Consider the following 19,882-nt stretch of genomic DNA (forward strand, 5'->3'; position numbering starts at 1 on the left):
AATGTCGCCTGACTCATCGTCTGCTCGCTTCAATCTTTAGGTGACTGTGTGTGTGTGTGTATATATATATATTTTTTTTTATTTTTTTTTTCTCCTCATGAACAAGGAAAAGAGCGATGAGTTGGGTGTTATTAACCCTGCCTCCATCCTGCAGTCCATCCACTCGCAGGGCTCCTCCCGCCCCCTCCTGCCACTCCGCTGCGCTCATCAATAGGGAGCGCATTTGAATAATGTGTGAGCACTTGGACTGGAGCCAATCAGCTGTCAGAGCACCGTGATAAATCGCAATGCATTATTGATAATAATAATTACGTTGACATGCGCATTTCTACTTGAGGGGGCTAATTTTCCCCGCAGCCCGAAAGAATTCGCTGAAGAAGGAGAGGAAAATTGTTTGCAACTCTTTTCGCTCCTGATGGTTGCACCATGTCGAGGCGTAAGCAAGCCAAACCGCAGCACATCGACTCCGACGAGCCTGCCTCGATAGGAAATGGTAAGTTTTACGCACAAGATATGAGGAAAAAAAAACAAAACATAACCAGAGAAGCTTTAAGCCCCCGCCATGCCTGACTAACGACATTTTATGTGAAAAGTTTTGGGTGCTGCTGTTTTTCTTTTTTACATTGTTCCTCTCGCACTTTGACCTGTTGCTGTCCGGTTCTCTCTCTCTTTTTTTTTTTTTTTTTGGACCAGGCGTCAAAGTTTGGCGCAGAGACACGTTCCGAAATGATTTTAAACACAATACAGGTGTTCGGCGAGCTCCGCTGTTTAAAGTGTCTCACTGTACGCTGGTTTTAACTTTATATTCCTCTCTTATGATGTCGAAGGTCAAATGATAAAGTGACCGAGTCGCATCTTTTCATGTGAAACTTATTAAATGTTTAACCAGTTGGGGAAATTGAGACAAATTGGAGAAGTTTGAGGTTTTATTCAGTCGTTACTTCGTGTGGAAACATCAGAATCTCCCTTGTTGAGCTTTTTTGGGGGACTCTTTGAAGCGTGTGTGCTAACCTGTGGATTGTTTGATACATCGTAGACTTTGTGTGACAAAGAATGACTTTCATGGATCTTTTCATCTTGTTTCATTCAGATGTGAGCTAACAGCTCTCATTTATCATGACACATCACTTTTTTTGTGATTGCAAACAGGAGTGGCTACTTTTTGATTTAATTTCGGATGATTGTTGTCGCAGTTGCCATTGATTCTTTTTGTATTTAATGTAACTATTTATTTGATCTGGTTGTTGCTGTTTCTGGTGAGATATTGTTGGCGAGTGTGTTTGGTTTTTTTTTTTCTTTTTAAACAAAGGTGCCCAAAAAAACCTGTATGAAATGTGACTCTGGAGTAAGCTGACCTGAAGGCAATAAATCCCCCAGTTTAATGCATGACTGTTTCCTTTCGTACATATGTGGAGAGGTGGGGGATGGAGCAGTGGCCTTTTTTTGTGGAGACTGGGGTGGGGGTGCGTTTTGGTGTTGCCATATGCAGCTCCGGCGCTGGCGCAGACCTCACCTTGTGATTTGTGAACTTAGTCTTTTTTCAAAAAAGGAAGGGGCGCTTTGTAGAGCCGCGGTGAACTCTGATGTCTCTCTGTTATGACTTTTTGTTTGGGGACTGATCAAAGATTAAAGTTGTGCCACACGGGGCCCGTGGAGCGAATGTTTAGTCTGACCTCGTGTCATGTACCCCTCTAAAGGTGATCACACACAGGTCATGCGCCGTCAAGTGGTAAACTGGAGCGTTGCCTGCATATTTTCCCCTTCATAACCGACAAATGGGACAATATTAGAAGATCAGAAGTTAAATAATTCTTTAGTTACTCGTTGTGTGTATCGATGTACGTGTATTAAGAAACGAGCAACAGTGTTGTGTTGTGCGTAAATGCGCATGGCAGGATCTTGCCTGGGCTTCTCTCCTAGATTTGTTGGTAATGTGGCTTGCAACTTTTGTTTTTTTGGGGTTTTTTTTTTTTTTTTTTTGTGACACCGCTTCAATGCCTCCTGGTGAGCAATTAACAAGTCCAACAGTTTCCTCGGGCAAATGCAAACAGGTGGTCTACCCCCTTTCTGTGAGGCATTAGCATTTAACAATACACCCAGTTGTGAAATGGCCTCTTGGTTAGCAGACAAATTAAAATGCACACAGGAGCACTTATCAGGCTTTCACAGGCTGTGAAAATGCTTGAAGGTAATCAACATTGGATTGCCCCCTTTTTTTCTCTCCTTTTTTTTTGTTTTTGCCCTTTCAGCCCATCCTTGCATGCTAAATGTAGTTCTATAGAGACTTCATTGCTTATTTTGGAACCTACATTCGTCCTTTTTTGTATAGTGGATTTTACATTTGCTCAACATGTGGTGGAAACAGATCTGCTTTTTTTTAGTAAGCGTGTGGTGGCGTATTTCAGAAACACAGTAATCTAATGCCCAGGACTCTTTGTGTCTTTCTGGACATTAGTTCTGGGTTATGTCAAAGGTAGATTGCCCTCTGCTGGCCTTGTGGACAACAGCCAAATTCACAGTCCTCAACAGCCAAGTACAGTGTCCCACAGGGAGAGAACAACAAGAGAGGATTTTTTTCCAATGAACGCGACTAACAAAAAAGCCTCAAACATTACCAGTAAATTCAAAACATTTTCACAAAAGTGAACATAAACATCACAGAGTCAAAATACAGAAGAATATACAAAGAGGCACTAATGTAGTTTTGGAGGAGAAATTCAAACTTGAAATTTTAATATGAAAAATATCAATGAGTACTGAATACTGGTGATACAAACTCAGAAATGTTTGTATTTCAACTGAATAAACAAGGAAAATAAGTTCCTCAGAAGACTGAAGCTAGAAAGTGGCAGGATCCACCAAATATTAACAAACTAAAACTCTATGAAATGGTGTTCTATGGTCAGTTTGATTCAAGAAAACCACACTTTTTTTAAATGTCGTTTTTAGGCTTATAAAAGTCAGTCAGTGAAGATCTTTCTCTTCTGATTTTAAGGTTGTTGTCCTGCATTTCAAGATGGGGCACAAGTCTCATTCTTTGTTGCCACAATTTAACATTTCTTTAAAATTGACCAGTAAAAAAAATGTCTTGTTAATTTGCAAGTCAATTAAATTTTTATCATTGAAATGCATTTATTTTGTTTAAACTAATTATATCAGACAGAAATTGCTATTATTGAACAAAGAGCATTAAATTAAACCCTGTATCCTCTCATTTTAGGGATTCTTCGCGACGATCAAGCGGAGGAGGCTGGAAATGAAATGAAGAGGTTCCGAATGGACGAGACCAAGATCTGCAACAAGTGCTGTGCCGAGTTCTTTGATGAAGCAGAGTTTCTTGAGCATGAGAAAAATTGCACTAAAAGTCAGAAAGTGGTCATCATGAAAGAAGGAGATGGCAACGAAGTGCCTGAGGAATATTCACAAGGCTCTCCTGATGGCCTCATGAGTGACCACGATGACAGCCAGTCCAGCAGTCATTCGCTATCAAATGTCAATGCAGAGGAAGACTCCAGCATGAACACAGAGGACATGGGCCAACATGATCAGGATGAGAGCCCTGAGATGACTTTTCATCCCTTATCCAAACTCCAAGATTCAAATGTCACACTTGAAGCCATGGCAGACACTAAAGTGGCAGTCTCCCAACATTCTTCAAATAATAAAAAATCTCTGACCTCATCACAGGAAACCATGCTGGCCATCCCAATGATCTTGGAACAGTTGGTGTGCCTCCAGCAACAGCAACTACAGCAAATCCAGCTCACAGAACAGATCAGAATCCAAGTAGCCATGATGACTCCACAGGGTCTCCAGTCATCGGTAGGGGCTGTAATGGACCCTCTGAAAGCTCTTGGTGCACATCTCTCCCAACAGCTGTCTGCTGCAGCAGCACTGATCGGAAAAAGGACTGGCAGTGAGAACCTTTCTATAGAGACGATGAAGCAAGGTAAACTACCTCTCCCCAGTGGCATCCCTGCTTCTCTACCTGGAGGACTAGGTTCAATTACTTCTAAAACTGACATTTTGAAGGGTATTCCGGATCTGGCCAGCCGTTTACCAGCACTCCTGCCACAGTCACCAGGCATCATGGGTTTCCCTGGCACGTTCAATGGTATCCAAGCAGGGATTGAGTCCTCCAAAAAAGTGAAGTCGAAGATGCTGTCTCTTCCACCAGAGACAAAGAATGGTGACTCATTGTGCAAGCACAAGTGTAAGTACTGTGGAAAGACCTTTGGCAATGACAGTGCTCTCCAGATTCACTTGCGTTCTCACACTGGCGAGAGGCCCTTCAAGTGTAACATTTGTGGAAATCGCTTCACAACCAAAGGAAACCTCAAAGTGCATTTCCAGAGGCATAGAGACAAGTACCCCAACATCACCATGAACCCACATCCTGTGCCAGAGCACCTTGACAATATTCCCACCAGCAGTGGCATTCCCTTCGGCATGTCGGTGCCCTTTGACGAGTCAAATATGACTGAAATTAAGCCATTGTTGAGTCATCCTGCTGCTGGGTTCCACCCATCATCCATGCCAGGATTGAAATCATTTGACACCTTTGCAGAAAGCCCATTTTCCCAGAGACCCTCCCCATCAACAAGTGACAGCTCTCCATCTGTTTCCTTGAATGTGTTTGGTCAGGAGACTGGACCGGATCCGACTCCGAAGGATGCTAAAGAACAGCTTGGGGCTCTGCATCATATGAATGGTAGCGCCCACCCAGGAGAACAAAGCTCTGGTACTGCAAAACTTCAGCAAATGGTTGATGGCCTGGATAAGAAAACCAACGACCCTAATGAGTGTGTAATCTGCCATAGGGTGCTCAGTTGCCAGAGCTCTCTCAAAATGCATTATCGCACACACACCGGTGAGAGGCCCTACAAGTGCAAAATCTGTGGCCGTGCATTCTCCACCAAGGGTAATCTCAAGGCCCATTATGGGGTGCACAGGGCCAACACTCCTCTTAAAATGCAGCACTCATGTCCCATCTGTCAGAAAAAGTTCACAAACGCTGTGGTCCTGCAGCAACACATACGCATGCACATGGGTGGACAGATCCCCAACACCCCGATGCCAGAAAACCAGTTTGAAGCAGCAGAAGCAATGGAGTCATCTCTACCAGAGGACGCACCTGTTAATACCAGTGGTTTTGAAGGAAGCATGGAGGAAACCAAGCCAGAGCTGAACTCCCACAAGCCAAACGAGACCTCAGAATCCCTCCCACCTCCTCCTGAGGAACAACCACAGCAGCACGTTGCCCCTGCTATGTTTTCCAGCCTTGATGTTTTGAAGAATCTCACCTCTGCTCTTGCACTGAAACGACAGAGTAGCACCGCATCGGAAAGCGAGGGAATATCCAAAGAATCCCCATCAGCTCCTAGAGAGCAGGAGTATCAGAATGGTCGTAGTCCTGCCATTTCTGACTCCACCATGTCCTTTAACTCCTCGTCGCCAGTGAACAACACGGGTAGTTGCAAGTCCCCTGAGTCAGCTGCTGATGAGTATTCCCGCAGTGTGTCAAAACCAGAATCCGATGGTAGTGCTCAAGGTGGCACAGAGTCCGGTGGAGCCCTCGACCTCACAGCATCCAGCAGCTTCACCCCCAAAGCAATTAAAGAGGAACCCGGTATTCCCTTCACAAACGGAGACTATGGTGAGTTTAGTAGTTAAGGAAAGTACTTTAGAGGCTGTCTCGTTGAATGCTTTGATCTAATTTTGTACTTCCTTGTCCCAATAGCTCCTAGTCACATGCCTTTCATGAGGATGCCATCAAGTCTGGCCAGTCTGGAGATGAAGATTCCTCCGGAGAATCCTTTGGGCCATCATGGTTTGTTCAGCTCCCACATGCCTCAGGGAACAGCCATGCCCTCCATCTCAGCGGCACCGCGACGATCAAGCAAACAGCACGTATGCCATACCTGTTGCAAGAACTTCTCATCTGCCAGCGCCTTGCAGATCCACGAGCGCACTCACACGGGGGAGAAACCTTTTGCCTGCAACATCTGTGGCAGGGCCTTCACCACAAAGGGAAATCTAAAGGTAAGTCAACTTTGTTTGACAAAGTGCTGAAAAGACCATTTCAGATATCGAGCATTTTGATGGGATTGTAATCGACTGTGTCTTTTTCTTTTAGGTGCATATTGGCACTCACATGTGGAACAACTCGTCACGGCGCGGCCAGCGTCTGTCTCTGGATAACCCCATGGCGCTGATGGCAATGAGCTCCGAGGCAAAGATGTTGCCAGAAATTATGCAGGCCCCCAAAGAACTGGCTGCTCCACAAATGAACTTTGACCCATCTCTGTGGAACCAGTACGCTGCTGCCTTCAGTGGTGGCCTGACCATGAAGACCAATGAAATATCGGTCATCCAGGGTGGTGGCATCCCTCTCCCTGGGAGCCCTGCCGGTGGGCCTCTGATTGGATCCACCGGAGGCCTCATGAAGATGGATGGTTCGCACTCTGGCTTGCCTGCCACTGTGGCTGAAATTGAGAAGAACAGCTCAGACAGTGTGCCAAAATCACAGTTCCCACATTTCATGGAGGAGGGTAAAATTGCAGTTAATTAGGCTTTTTTAGCCATCAGTCAGTTTTTTTTTTTTTTTTGAATGTCTCCTTTTTGAATGAGGTACAATCAACATTCACTGAAAACTTTGTAGGATTCTGGGTAGGTCGTTTTGAATTTTTCCAGTAACTTCATTGCAGCTATCTTCCCTCCTGATCTGCAGGATTCTCAAGTGTTATTTTTAGTTGAACTTGATATAACTACTGTAGTTGTATTTTATTTTATATAAATATATATATGCGGGTATTTTTTTATTTTTTCCTTCCTGTGCGTTCTTTTTCGTTTTGCTGTCTATCCAGAAGTTTGAATGTATAACTTACTTGAAACTGCTTTAATTCAGACCGTCTCTTTGATACTTACTGAAGGATTCTTGACTTTAATAGGAAAAGTTTCAGGGCACGACTTTTTAAGGACACAGTGTCTCAGTGTTCAGAATTAATGGTGTAGTTAACTGTACGTATCTATAATGACTACTTTCCTCTCCTATTGTGTGCCATAGGTTTTATGACATTGTACATTTTTTGTAGTGGTAAATGTCATTAGCGTGTGTCATTTTTTCGAAGGGGCCTTTGACCAGATTGACAGGATATTCCAGTGTATTGTCTATCAAATCAAGGCGCGACAGTTCAGTCACCAGTTTTGGATAATGTTGATTATAAAGTAGGCATTCATCTTTGCTGCATAGGTGCTAAGCTACAGTAGTTGATGACTCCGACCTTTTGCCAAGTGCCTAACCCAGGTTGTACATGTTGCTGTTGTCTGTCACTGCGCCATAAGGTTATGAAGGCTCTGTTAGACTGATTTAAACTAGTGTTTTGTACTGTGTAGCTTTACATGCATTTCATATTTTCACTCAGATTTCAAAATCCCACTCGTACATCTGCAGAGTCCAATTTAGTTGGCTGAGGTCTGAAGGCTTTTATATGCTTAATGTTCTCATGCCTGCACTTTATTTCAGGTTGTAGTTACATTTACATTTTATAGATGCATTTCACTGCTTTTTTATTGTGGTGGCTGAACAGGGAAAGGGCAAAACAACAATTTTGCTAACTTTTCCTTTTATGTAATTTTTTGTTTGAAACAACCATTTAGATTAATTGTCATTCTGTTTGTTTTTTCTTCTAGGATATCTTATCATCTTGTAGCATCATTAATTTATTTATACTTCACAAAGTGCTTGAGTTTAGGGGGTAAGTTCTACCTCGTTTAGATTTTAGTTGTCCTCCACCCCCCTACTCTCAACGCAAATGCTCTGTACATTTTCCGATACATTCTCAAGTACGCGCTATGATTTTTCATACTCAACCTGCTGAGTTGAACAGTAATGAATGTATCACTGGACACTTTACACAACTCAGAATGGTCCGAGTACTTTGTAGGCCCCTGCTGTACATTCCTTATCGATATGCATTTGCCAAGTTGTGCCTTTCTTTAGCAAACCATGTCAAAACTGCTTTCAAGTTGTCTCTACAATTTCAAGTGATGTTGGAGCCAATTTGGCCTGTTTACAATGTAAATGTGTTTTTTTTCTTTTGTTTTTCAAATGTTTCCTTCACCTAAATGTTTTCTGATTTTGAAAAATAAAATCAGGGTGACTTTTTCAACATGTTTTCCTGTAATTACTTCACCACAGACGACGTTGTTACTCAAACTTGCTGACGCTACCAGCCCATGCAAGTTGCAAATGCAGATTAAATCCCTAATTTACATCAATTCACCTTCAGATGTCTCAAGTGAAGATTCTTTCTGCCCTTGTGACTCACCAGTAGCCATTAATCCTCTGCCATTTTGCATCCCCAATGGAATAATTATTTGCATCCACAAATGAAGAGAGCGCTCTAATCATGTGTGTCCACTATCAATTTTACATCAACTACACAGTGGCTCTTTCTGTCACAATTTTGACACACAATACTTTGCATAACTGCCATTATGGGGCACTTAAACTAGTAGTAGGGAATCAGAAATACAGGAGCATGTGTACTGCCTTACAACAGCTCTACTATAAATGCAACCATAATCTTAATGTTCAGAATTTATGAAGAATAAAGTTACGTGTTGAGTTCTTATGGAGAATACAACACAATGTACAAATCCAATGGACCTAAGCATACAAAGTTGAACAATTATAAATTAAATGAATACAAAATTTTAGGGAAAATAGTAATGCAAATAGTTACTGTTGTGGCTCGCACCAAATCATGATAACAAATACTGCTGTGGTCAAAGTTGTCGCGTACATTATACAAATACTGCGTTTTTGCTACAGTAGCTTCAACACAACCTTCCTCTTCCCATTTCCTGCACTTGATATTTCTTACACCTGTTTAATATGTGATGTTAAACTTTTCCAAATTCTGGCCCCAGAATGATTTAGATCCAAAAGTCAAAAACTACAAACACATACAGATCTCCTGCACTGGGCTGAAATGTACACCTCTGTTTCTCTGCTCAGAAAACACCATTATGTCTAAATATTCTGCTTCAAAGAGAAGTCTTTCATTCTGTAGACTATTAAAGTAAAAGTACATATGTGAGTTGTACTAGCATAACAATTAGATGTCGAAATTAGATTATTTAATCCACTAAACAGATACCCAGTGATGGTCAACCCTTTTAGTGTATTTTGACTTATTTTGTCAGATTAAACTGTTTTTCCAGATTGTGTGGCCATGTTCAGACTAAGCTTGACTGATAATATTTTGCTTTCTTCTTAGTCTGACTGTGAGACAAACTGCGCATGTACCATTTTTATTTGGTGGTGGCCTCAACTCTCAGCGTATCTTTGCACAGGTCCTACCTTGAGTCGGACAAACCAGCCTCAGTGGCTGATAACACATGGATTTAATTCAGAATAATGCATCATATTCTGTTAAGATGTCCTCAGTAGCTTTCCCAAAACAGCACCATGTACTATGGCATTTTCTGGCAATCTGACAGAAGTATCACCAATACTGATAATCAGGGAAAAAATGCTGACTATCTGCCCTGATAATCGACTAAGTCACTGATAATTGCTCTACCTCTACTATGAAGACTTTGGTTGACAGATATTTTGAAGATCACATGCTCCTCTGTCGGCTCTGATATAACCAGAAATAAATGCTGATTTCATGTAGTTAAATGTAAATGTGATGTAACTCCCTACTTATATTTATAATCCTCCACATTATAAATTTCAATACATTCACAGAATCAAATGCAGAGTATTTCACATGTAAGCTTACAGAACATCCATTACCACCACATAGGCTGTCATCTTACATTCAGATACAGCTCTATTTTAAAGTTTACCAATGTTTTGTTATCTTTGTTGAACCATTTTCTTTAGCTGATTGTGATTTTTCCCTGTGTTTTGTTTACATTAAGTCAAAAAATACTGGCCTATAGATCTGCTTGATTCTGCTTAAACCCCAATTAATTAGCAAATACATGGATATTAAATCATGAAAAAAATGCACTGACAACAGAAATGTTACATAAAATATTAGATTATGAACTGGGTCAGTGTCTGATGCCGTGATAAGCGCGCTGTGAGTGCCGCTGCAGGCAGGCGGTCTGTCCCGGGCTGTTTGAGTCGTCCGGCGGCGTGAGTGACAGCTGGGAAGCCTCCGCCCAGAACCGCTACAGACGGGCGGACTGCCTTCTCCCCGTAACCCCGCTACCAGGAGCTGCAGGAATGACCGACAATATCCCCCTGCAGCCCGTGAGACGGCCGAAAAGACACGACAGTAAACACAGGAATGGGTAAGGTCGAGAACCGGCTCGGAAATATGAACAAGAAGCCATTTTTAATTTTTTTTTTAACGTGTTTCGCTCGCGAGCTTGTGGATGACAGTGTAGCCGTTGGGAGTGTTTACAGGAGCGCGTCGACATTGTCTCAATAACTAGCTTAACGGTGGCGGGTTTTTAAGAGGAAAAACAGCAGCTAGGGACAAAACAACGACTAACAGATCCACATGTGTTAATATAAACGATGTGGCCATTCATTGTAGCGGTTAATAAGCTAGCCAAAGCTAGCTAGAAGACATCCTTGTTCCGGGGTGCAGCTTGAAGCAAGTGCATTGACGCCCATGTCAATATTTGCTCGGTTGACAGGAGCTCTGCCTGTCAAAGAGCAGACGTGTAGGCCCTGGCTCGATAGAGCTGCATCCTCAATTCAAACATGCTAGCTGGCTAAATGATGCTTTGAAGGTTTATGTTGACCAACACTTTTTAGGGGCAGGCCTCTTACAAGAGGATGGAGGCACAAACAAACACAGGGCAGACACAAAGCTGAAATGCAGCCAGTAGTCCCATCAGGCTATCATGGTGATGTCACCTCCTGTAATGAACACACAGCACAAGGCTAGCTGCTAAATGTGCACTATTACATGTAGTTGGAAATATAATTTAAAGTCTGGTTCATCATTTATCTGTCCACCCTCTGGCATGGTAGATAGATCGCTTCAACACTCAGTTGCCAGTTTATTAGGTATATCTTGCTAAAACCAATGCTGACTAATACATTTTCCTGCTGCAAATCTTACCTACATGAAGTTTATAACATTCGGTTTTCTGCTCAGTCTTGTATACGTCAATCAAGAAAAAGCATCTCTGTATATTGTCATGCAACTCAACCACACGACTGACAACATCCCTTCATGAATGAATCAGCGCCCTTGGGTAGTTCAACAAAAACTAGAACTGGATCAATACATCATTCAGCCGATATTATTGTTCCGTCGCAAATGAGTATTGTTGTGTATGTTGCCTGATATGCAACAATATGAAAGACTTTTTTTTTAGAGATTCTAATTCAGAAAAAAGATGCTTAGTGAAATTTATGATTATTGAATTCTCAGTATGTTTACTATTTCAGGGCACCGACGTCATCTCAGAGATGTTTTATAATCACATTTGAGGTATCATCAAAAAATGTGTGTCAGTATGCGCCAGTACCTCGAAATTGGATTTTTCCTAATACTGTATCTGGATTAGCCTCGCCGAAAAAATCGAGTAAAAACTGAATATTAAAACCCTTTCATAGGTAGGATTCATTGCTGTTGTTGCATTAAAGGTACAGTTCACCTTGCCTCTGACCTATTGTGCTATTTAAATATTTTGATTGTTTTGGTGGGAGCTGCAAAGTTTTGTAGATTTTTTGCAGTGGAGATGTTTGCGCTCTATCAAGTAATATGGAACTAGATGGCATTTGTTTTGTGGTCCTCAAAGTACCAAAAAAAAGAGGAAATGTGAAAAACTCAACTGCATTATCTCTTCGCAGAAACCATGACTCGGTTACTCGAGATAATCCACAGACCTTGGCTCGTGCTCATCATAACTGGGGATGTAAACTTTAATGGCGTCCTCCGTGGCTGAGTTGTTATGTTAGGTTTGTTAGCTAGCCTTTTTATTGGTGGTTAGATGTGCACTTCCTTCCGAGCAGTTTGCAGGTGCAATACAACTGCCATGAAGTACCAAAACTCCTCAACTCACAAGGAAACGATGTCAGTAATAAATCGCACAGGGTTAAATGGAAAAAAAGCTGTACCTATAATCTGCATTAGTACTAGCTAGGTGTACCTAATAACCTGGCATCTGAATATACTGTAAAACCTCAAACAAGCCATTAAGTGTCTCATATATCAATTAGTAAACATACTTTTAATTGGCATTTTTGCATTACTTACTTACTTTACTGAATTTTAAAAAATATTTTAAAGACATAGAATGATGATTTGCACATTACCTCTCACGGTATCAAGGTTCTGTACCACAGAAGGCATTTTGACTTGTGAATGTGTGAAAAGCACACGTATGTCAAGGTTATGTTTCATTCATAGTCAGTGTTTTAAACATAACAGGTCATTCATGTCTTGGTAATGAGGGCACTGGGCTCGTAGTTCATTGATATGGAATGTATTGTTTGGTCAGATCAGAGGGAGTGGCCACCGTTTTCCAGAGCAAGTTAATATTTATTTAGTAAGGCGCAATCTCCACAATTATGGATCTTCAGGTCAGCCTCGTCTCTTCTGTGGGTTTGTAGCTGCTGTAAGCAGGAAATTCTTTAAAAATGGGGCTGTTATTTCAACAGCTACACACAATACAACTGCAGAATCTTCATTGTAAAGAAGATAAAAAAGAAAGAACTAAAAGCTGAGATAAAATGAGAAATTCCTCAACCTTCCTACTTCCTCTTCCTCTTCCTCTCAGGTGCTGCCCGTGGTCAAGATGCTGTGGCATGGGTGACTTCCGTCCCCGCACCGTGTGGCTCGGCCACCCAGAAAAGAGGGAGCAGAGGTACCCCAGGAATGTCATTAACAACCAGAAGTACAACTTCTTCACCTTCCTGCCTGCGGTTAGTGTCAGTCAAAGGTCACCCCTCCACCCTCCCTCCTTTTAACCCCCAGAACCACCACCCACCTCTCTCAGCCTGGCCCTGACTCACTGTTGCTTGTTGGACACATTTTCCCATTAAAGCAATGATAACCTCGTGGATCGTGGATGTCATCTTGTACTCCTCACTGCTGACTGATAATTACAATTTTTGACTCATTTGAATCTGTGTTGAATAGAGGGCAGCAATTATTTTAGATATCCATTAAACGGACAGATATTTTCTCGATCAGTAATTTACTCCCATAAATTGCTGCAAATAAAATTGTAATAATAACATTAAACAGAGAAAAGCCCCAAAAAAGTCACAATTACCAGGCTGCAGATGTTTGGCATTTTGACCTAAATAGATACTCAAATAAAAAAGCAGTTATCAAAATAGCTGTGAATTAACTTAGTGATAATTGACTAAATCGGGTAATTGTCTCAGCTGTAGATCAAATACGTGCCTCAAATGTGAATATTATTTGTGTTTTTAGGCTCGTACTTTAGTTTAACCAAAGAATACTGAAGACTTGTTTTGCTTATATTTAGCCTAACCCCTACAGACTACAGATTAGCATACCTTTTGGATTCATTGACACGAAGAGGCTGGTTACACTTTTACTATTATGAATGATGAGGTCAAAGTCTGACAGTTGCACAGTCTGCTCTCTCATAGGATTGTTCTGGCCTGATATGTTCGTAAAGCTCAGTTTATAAATGAAATATTGATTTATTTCTTCAGTTGGCAGTTTAAGAAGAATATTACTCATTTATAAATAGTGGAATGTTTCCTGTTTGAATGAAGATCTTTTAAATGAGAATTGAGATGGACAGTTTCAGCCTGATTTTGAGAATGTCTCATAGCACCAGATCCTGATGATCACATGTACATGAGTTTTTAAGCTATGTGTGCCTTTTCCCCGGCCTGATTTACATATTCATTTGTTTTTCAGACATTCAGTTTTCTTAAGATCTTATACTTTTTTTTTTGTATGTGGAGTCAGACATTGAAAGTAGCTCAGATTTGTTTAGAAAGCAGAAGACGAGCAAAACCTTTTTGCATTGCAAATTGTGATGAGTTTTATTGACTTTGGGTCACGTCAAGAAGTTCTCCTCACTCTAACATAATAGAGTCTTGATGTCTCTGGGTTTCATGTTCTCTTCTCAGTCACAGTAGCAATGTGAAGTCTTGGTAGTTATCTTGCACACTGGTGGTAATGATACTGAGCTAAGCTGTTGCATGAATGTAATTTTAGGAGTGACACTAGGGGAGGGAAAGCCACTATATGCAATACATTTATTTTTAGAAATAAAAAATTGCAGGGGTTGTTGATATGTGATGGGCCATGAGATTGTGTACATTTTCTAAAGTCAGATTTGGAGGATTTTACTAAGGTACATTACCCACAATGCAACTTAGCCACTGAGTGACATCGCTGTAGGCAGTTTATCAGATTGCCTGCAGCATCCCTTTAAAGCCACAAAAGCCTATACTTCTTTTTTCACATGCTGTCATACCCAAGACCTGTTAACACACTCTAATGTGTAAACAAGGCGAGTATGGGCCGATACCAACATTCACTCAGCATGTCAGTGTATCACTAGTTTTGCATCACTATGTTATGATTGTCTATTTGTTTACTGATTATTTTCTCAGAAGATAAATTGTTTGGGTTGTTTACTGTCAGAGAATGATGAAAAGCACCCATTTCAATTTCCCAAATCCTGAGGTCTTTAAATTGCTTCTTTTATGCGACCAACAAGCTGAAAATCTTCATTTTGCTTTCACACACGGTTTAAAAAAGAAAACTGCAAATATTCACATTTGAGATGCAACAGCCAGTGAATTTGTCTATAGATAAGAAGCACGATCCATTGATTCTCAAAAAAGTTGCCACATTCTGTCAATCAGCTGATGGATCAACTATTTTTTTCAGCTCTCACAGTGTTATTATATAATGTTGATTTATATCGTAATATGTATAATTACATATACAGCAATAGAGGATTTTATCCACATCGCCCACTCATACATTGTAAAAGCTGTCACACACAATTGATGAAAATGTAAGACAAATGTTTTATGTATATATTAAGTCATTTATCATTTTCTAAATATATAATTGTAGATGCTGAGATGACTTTTCATCTGCACATCACCAAAATAGTGTTGTAATAAGGCAATGCTGTTGAATTTATTTTAGTACATCAAATCAGTCATAAGAAAACAAACGTCTAGCAGGAAATGTCATTTACTGTCATAAGCAGAATAACTTACAACCTTCTTTGTTTTACGTTAACAGGTGCTGTTCAATCAGTTCAAGTACTTCTTCAACTTGTACTTTTTGCTTTTGGCCTGCTCTCAATTTGTCCCAGAGCTACGCTTAGGGGCGCTCTACACCTACTGGGTCCCTTTGGTATGTAGACTTTCACAGGTCTCTCATTTGTCAATCAATCAATCAGTCACATTTTTCATACTTGTGTATCTCAGTATTTTTTGATGGAGATGCTCAGGTATTTCCTACAAACTCAGTTACCACAGCACTCATGTGTGGGAAGTCAGGTTGCTGTTCTCTACGGTGGAGAAAAATACTTGTTTTTAATTTGGCATTTTACTCTCCAGGGTCTTGTTTTGATTATAACCATCATGAGAGAGGCAGTTGAAGAAATAAGATGCTACCTTCGAGACAAAGAAGTGAACTCCCAGATTTACAGCAAGCTTTCAACAAGAGGTGAGGCTATGTTTTGTCTATGTTGATATCTGAACCATGTTGCTTATTTCTCAGCATCAGCGTCTATTAACTGTAGGAGGTTGGTCCTATTAAACCTTATTGGGGCTAGGGGAAATGGTGGGTAATTCAAAGCAGAGATGTAAAAGTGTACATAAGAGGCCTTGGTATAAAGTGCTACCAGCAATAAAAAGCAGGAGACCTCTTGTGGTTTCCATCACTTTGCCCCTTTGATGTGGCAGCTTGTTTTACCCATAAACACAATGACTGGTTGCCTCCATGATAGCGGCCCCCCTGCATATCTTGTGGCTTATAGAAACTTTATGATGTCAGAGCTTGGTGTGTTGTGTTCTTGTAGCATGAGAAGAAACTGGATGAAGTTGTTGTGTTGAAAAGACAGTGAAAAATGTGAAGATGCTCATGGAAGATGTATTTAATTACTTCTGCAGTTTGACAAACAGTCAACAAAGCAAATGCATATAGTTTACTGTCATATATGACAGAGAAAAGCAACAAATCTTCACATTGTGGTGGGACGACTGAATATTAGGCAGTTTAACAGATTAATCACTTATCTAAATAGAAATGATTTTCAGTCAGTCAGCTAGTCAGTTACTCAATGTTTGACAAAAACGGTGCATGAGATATTGACATAAACCACTTCTTTGTTTTAATATTAATTAAACTTATCTTGTATTTTGATATTTTGCCTCATTTTATGTCTGAAAGGTGTCACATAAAGCTGCTCTGTCCTGAATTTAATCAGTTTTGGTCTGTAAATTAATTTGTAATTCTGTTGTGTGTGTTAGTGGAGCAGAGCCCTCATGTGAAGTCCCTTGCACTCAAATGCATAGCAATATTAATGTGCCTTAATGTCTTACATATGCAAAGCCCCGGGGTCACGGCAGAGGTCAGGGGTCGGTGATCTCTTCCAAACGATTTTGCCCGTTCATTCCAAATGAAATGAGAGAAAAGGCTCAGCTCCCCCCACATTCTTTCAAATATGCAAGGAAAATTGCCTTCCCAGATTCAGAGGGTTAACTGATGAGGCATGCAGGACAACAGTTCACCCAAAGAAGACATTAGAGGTTTAAAGTGATATTGTATTCAACACAGGAGAACTGTGTGTCATTTTAAGACATGCTAAAAACTTATGTTGAATTCTACTGTACATATTTATTAAATTTTAGAAATCACGATTACTGAATACTTTATCCATGTGAATCCCATCAAATGATATACAGACTTCCTTAACACTGCATTAACTTTAAGATCTGTTCTGTATTTCAGGCACAGTGAAGGTCAAAAGCAGCGGTATTCAAGTTGGAGATCTTATAATTGTGGAAAAGGTTTGTTGAAGATTATTTTATCCACACCTGCAAATACTTTGGATTTTCAAGCCTGTCATGTTAAAATGTATATGACAGCGAGTAATGACAGGGTTGTTAATCTTATGTGCTTCACTGGTGACTGAGGTGAAAGGAGTTAGTAAAGATTTTGTAATCTTGTGATCAATGCTGAGCCTCAGGCTGTCAAACTCAATGGATACACAACAGAAGTGAACCCTAAATGCCTTTAATTAGATCTTAAACACAAATTCAATTATGTATTTTTACATTTTTTTTTTTCATTTTGAAATCCAATTTATAGTTTGCAGTTGTTTAAAATACCTAAGTTAGTTTGTGTTTTCTGGGGGAATCAGTTGTGTTGCTCCTCTCGTGGGCAGAGTGGATCCTTTGAGGTCTTTTTACATGAAATATGAGAAGTGGGTCCTGTCTTCAGTTTCCAACTCGTTTCAAAGCAGCTGAAGGAAAGGTCACACATGTTGTCCTAGCCATTTCACTAATATGACTGAGTGATTTAGAGTTATGTGGCTTACAATGCAGAAACGTGAACTCATCAGCAGAGGTGAAACCAGTAGCTAGCAAAAAAAGACAGCACTATATTTTTTAATTAACCTGCATTTGAAAAGACATAATGTGTTTTTGTGAAGGCATTAACCACCTAGCAATAATCCATGCACAGTCTAACTTCGGGGGAAGCTGTCCAGATGAATTGAATGCTGAATTTGTCTGGTGTAGTGGAGGGACCAGGTCAGGCAGAGTGTAAAACCTGGTCAGGGTCCTGCTCAGGCCATGACAGGATGATTTGCTGGAGGGCTTATTATTTTGACTGACTGGCTGTGGGTAATGTGGCACATGAAAAGGTAAAAGTCCTACTTTTCTGCAGTTAAAGAGCGGAGGAGGGAGGAGGAGCAGTGTGGGATCAGGAAGTGATGTTGAAATGATGTTTTTCTTTCTGCCTTTCTTTGTAGAACCAGCGTGTTCCTGCTGACATGATCTTTTTAAGGACCTCTGAAAGAAATGGTAAACATCTGCTGGTCATTCATCCAGATCTCCACAACAGGCTGGCTGGCTGGCTGGCTGGCTTGCTGGCTGGCTTGCTGGCTGGCTGGCCAGGGAAATGACTTGTTTAAAAAGGCGCTGAGGTGCAGGGATTATCCCTGAGCTGGGACAGGAAGTCCTACAATGTCTAAATTGTAATTGGGTCCAGTACTAAACTATCACTCAAAGTGTGGTATGGTGGAGAGTTCCTGCTCCATGGGGACTGTTACCAAAATATTGTTCTTTCTTCATCTTTGCCTATGACTAATTTTGTCATTCAAATGAGAAGATAATGAAAAGGAAAAGCGAGGGACACAGAAATCAAATGCAGTGACAAAACAGGAGAGGGGAGGTTGCTTCATCTGAATAATCAAATATGGATTAGGACAAGATTTGTCCGTGATAACACAAACTTAGAGAATTGCATTGCATCCTTTATTTGCACATATACAAAATGCGCATTCAAAATAAAAACTCCTCAGGCAAGGCACACCAATAATCTCATCACAGGGAGATGTTTTATTTTCAGCTCCTAGAAACCCAAATGTGACGGCGTAAGAGAAGCAAGATGCATGTTGTTGTTGCGTCTTCCTGTGGGGGGAAGAAAAACAACAGCTTTGTTTTACTGGAAATAGTGCTTGGTTATCTCTCTTCCATGTGGAGGCCATTAGGTCAATTATGAAGAGCCTAGGCCAGGATTGGGAGTTTTGGGCAGGATGACGCATGCAGGCCAGTGGGGGGATGGGCTTTGGTGAATTCCTCCACTTCTGCTCCAACAGTAAAATGCAGCTTTGTCCCATTCACAGAAGTTGCTGCTATTCATTTATGACTCCTTGCTGAATCCAGTTCCCTTTTTTTTCTTCTATTTATTCAAACTGGGCCTTGAAAATGGATGAAACAAACAATCAATAACCAACAACAGTTGACAGAAGCATTCCATGTTTATTGAAATATAAATGTAATGATCTGTAGATTCTATGCCATCATCAAGAAAAGAGATTTGCGATGCCCTTCCTTTAACTAAAAGCCAATCTATTGTTGCCCCCTAGGGGTGAATGTGTTTAAATCTGGCATCAGTAGCAGCTCTTGTCTTCTCCTTCTCCAGGCTCTTGTTTCCTGCGGACTGACCAGCTGGATGGAGAGACGGACTGGAAACTACGCCTCCCAGTGGCCTGCACGCAGAGACTGCCAACTGCTGCCGTGAGTCATAAAACAAAAAGGAGAGGTTGTTAGTTATATGTCGGAGGCAATTTACTGTTAAACACTGCGTTTATGCTGTTGCCGTGCCTTGTGTTTTGATGAATATGTGAGTAATTGCGCGTGCCGACTATGGTCTCAGAGAGACAGGTCTGTCATTAGGACAGAGTAGTGATTTAATTAGAATGCAGGGTGGCCTGGTCATCAGAGAATGTCCGGACTATAAGGTCAAAGGTTCAACTCATGCTTGTACTATCTGAAGAGTGCTCATATTTTTTATTTAACTTTTTTAATTTTAAAAATGTTCCAATTAAATTACACAAATGGACTATTGGTTGGACAAAACCAATTTGATCCTTTAGAAATCATGATTTACTAATTAACTATTTTCTGACAATGTGTAAGCTGAATGATCCATTGATTAATTAAGATGATGATCTGTTTTTCAAGAGTAAACGAACATTTGCCTCAGGATTCACAGAATAGTCAAACTAAACTAACCGCTATATTTATTGAACTACCGTACTCAAGGAATATTTGTTCATCATTCAAAAACTGGTTTATTCAAAAAATTATGTTTTATCTGTGATAGGTACATAATGTTTGGTGATATTTTTGTCTTATTCATCATTAATCGTTACT

The 19,882-nt window shown here is 40.6% G+C and overlaps 2 protein-coding genes across 2 annotated transcripts in view; both read left to right on the forward strand.

Moving 5' to 3' along the window:
* Positions 1-292: 292 nt before the first annotated feature.
* Positions 293-8,171, forward strand: sall4 (spalt-like transcription factor 4). Its single transcript, XM_037105000.1, has 4 exons — positions 293-493; positions 3,221-5,656; positions 5,741-6,042; positions 6,137-8,171. The coding sequence occupies exons 1-4, from the start codon at positions 427-429 to the stop codon at positions 6,569-6,571; spliced, it is 3,240 nt and encodes a 1,079-aa protein (XP_036960895.1). The 5' UTR covers positions 293-426; the 3' UTR covers positions 6,572-8,171.
* A 1,950-nt stretch (positions 8,172-10,121) lies between these two features.
* LOC119023145 (probable phospholipid-transporting ATPase IIA) overlaps positions 10,122-19,882 on the forward strand; it is a 34,424-nt gene continuing 24,663 nt past the window's right edge. The window contains exons 1-7 of the mRNA XM_037104840.1: positions 10,122-10,314; positions 12,763-12,907; positions 15,234-15,347; positions 15,554-15,662; positions 16,950-17,008; positions 17,974-18,025; positions 19,149-19,243. Coding sequence (XP_036960735.1) covers positions 10,247-10,314; positions 12,763-12,907; positions 15,234-15,347; positions 15,554-15,662; positions 16,950-17,008; positions 17,974-18,025; positions 19,149-19,243 — 642 coding nt within the window. The 5' untranslated portion in view covers positions 10,122-10,246. The remainder of the gene's footprint in view (positions 10,315-12,762; positions 12,908-15,233; positions 15,348-15,553; positions 15,663-16,949; positions 17,009-17,973; positions 18,026-19,148; positions 19,244-19,882) is intronic.

The sequence above is a fragment of the Acanthopagrus latus genome, chromosome 7 (assembly GCF_904848185.1).
Source record: "Acanthopagrus latus isolate v.2019 chromosome 7, fAcaLat1.1, whole genome shotgun sequence".
NCBI lineage: Eukaryota > Metazoa > Chordata > Actinopteri > Spariformes > Sparidae > Acanthopagrus > Acanthopagrus latus.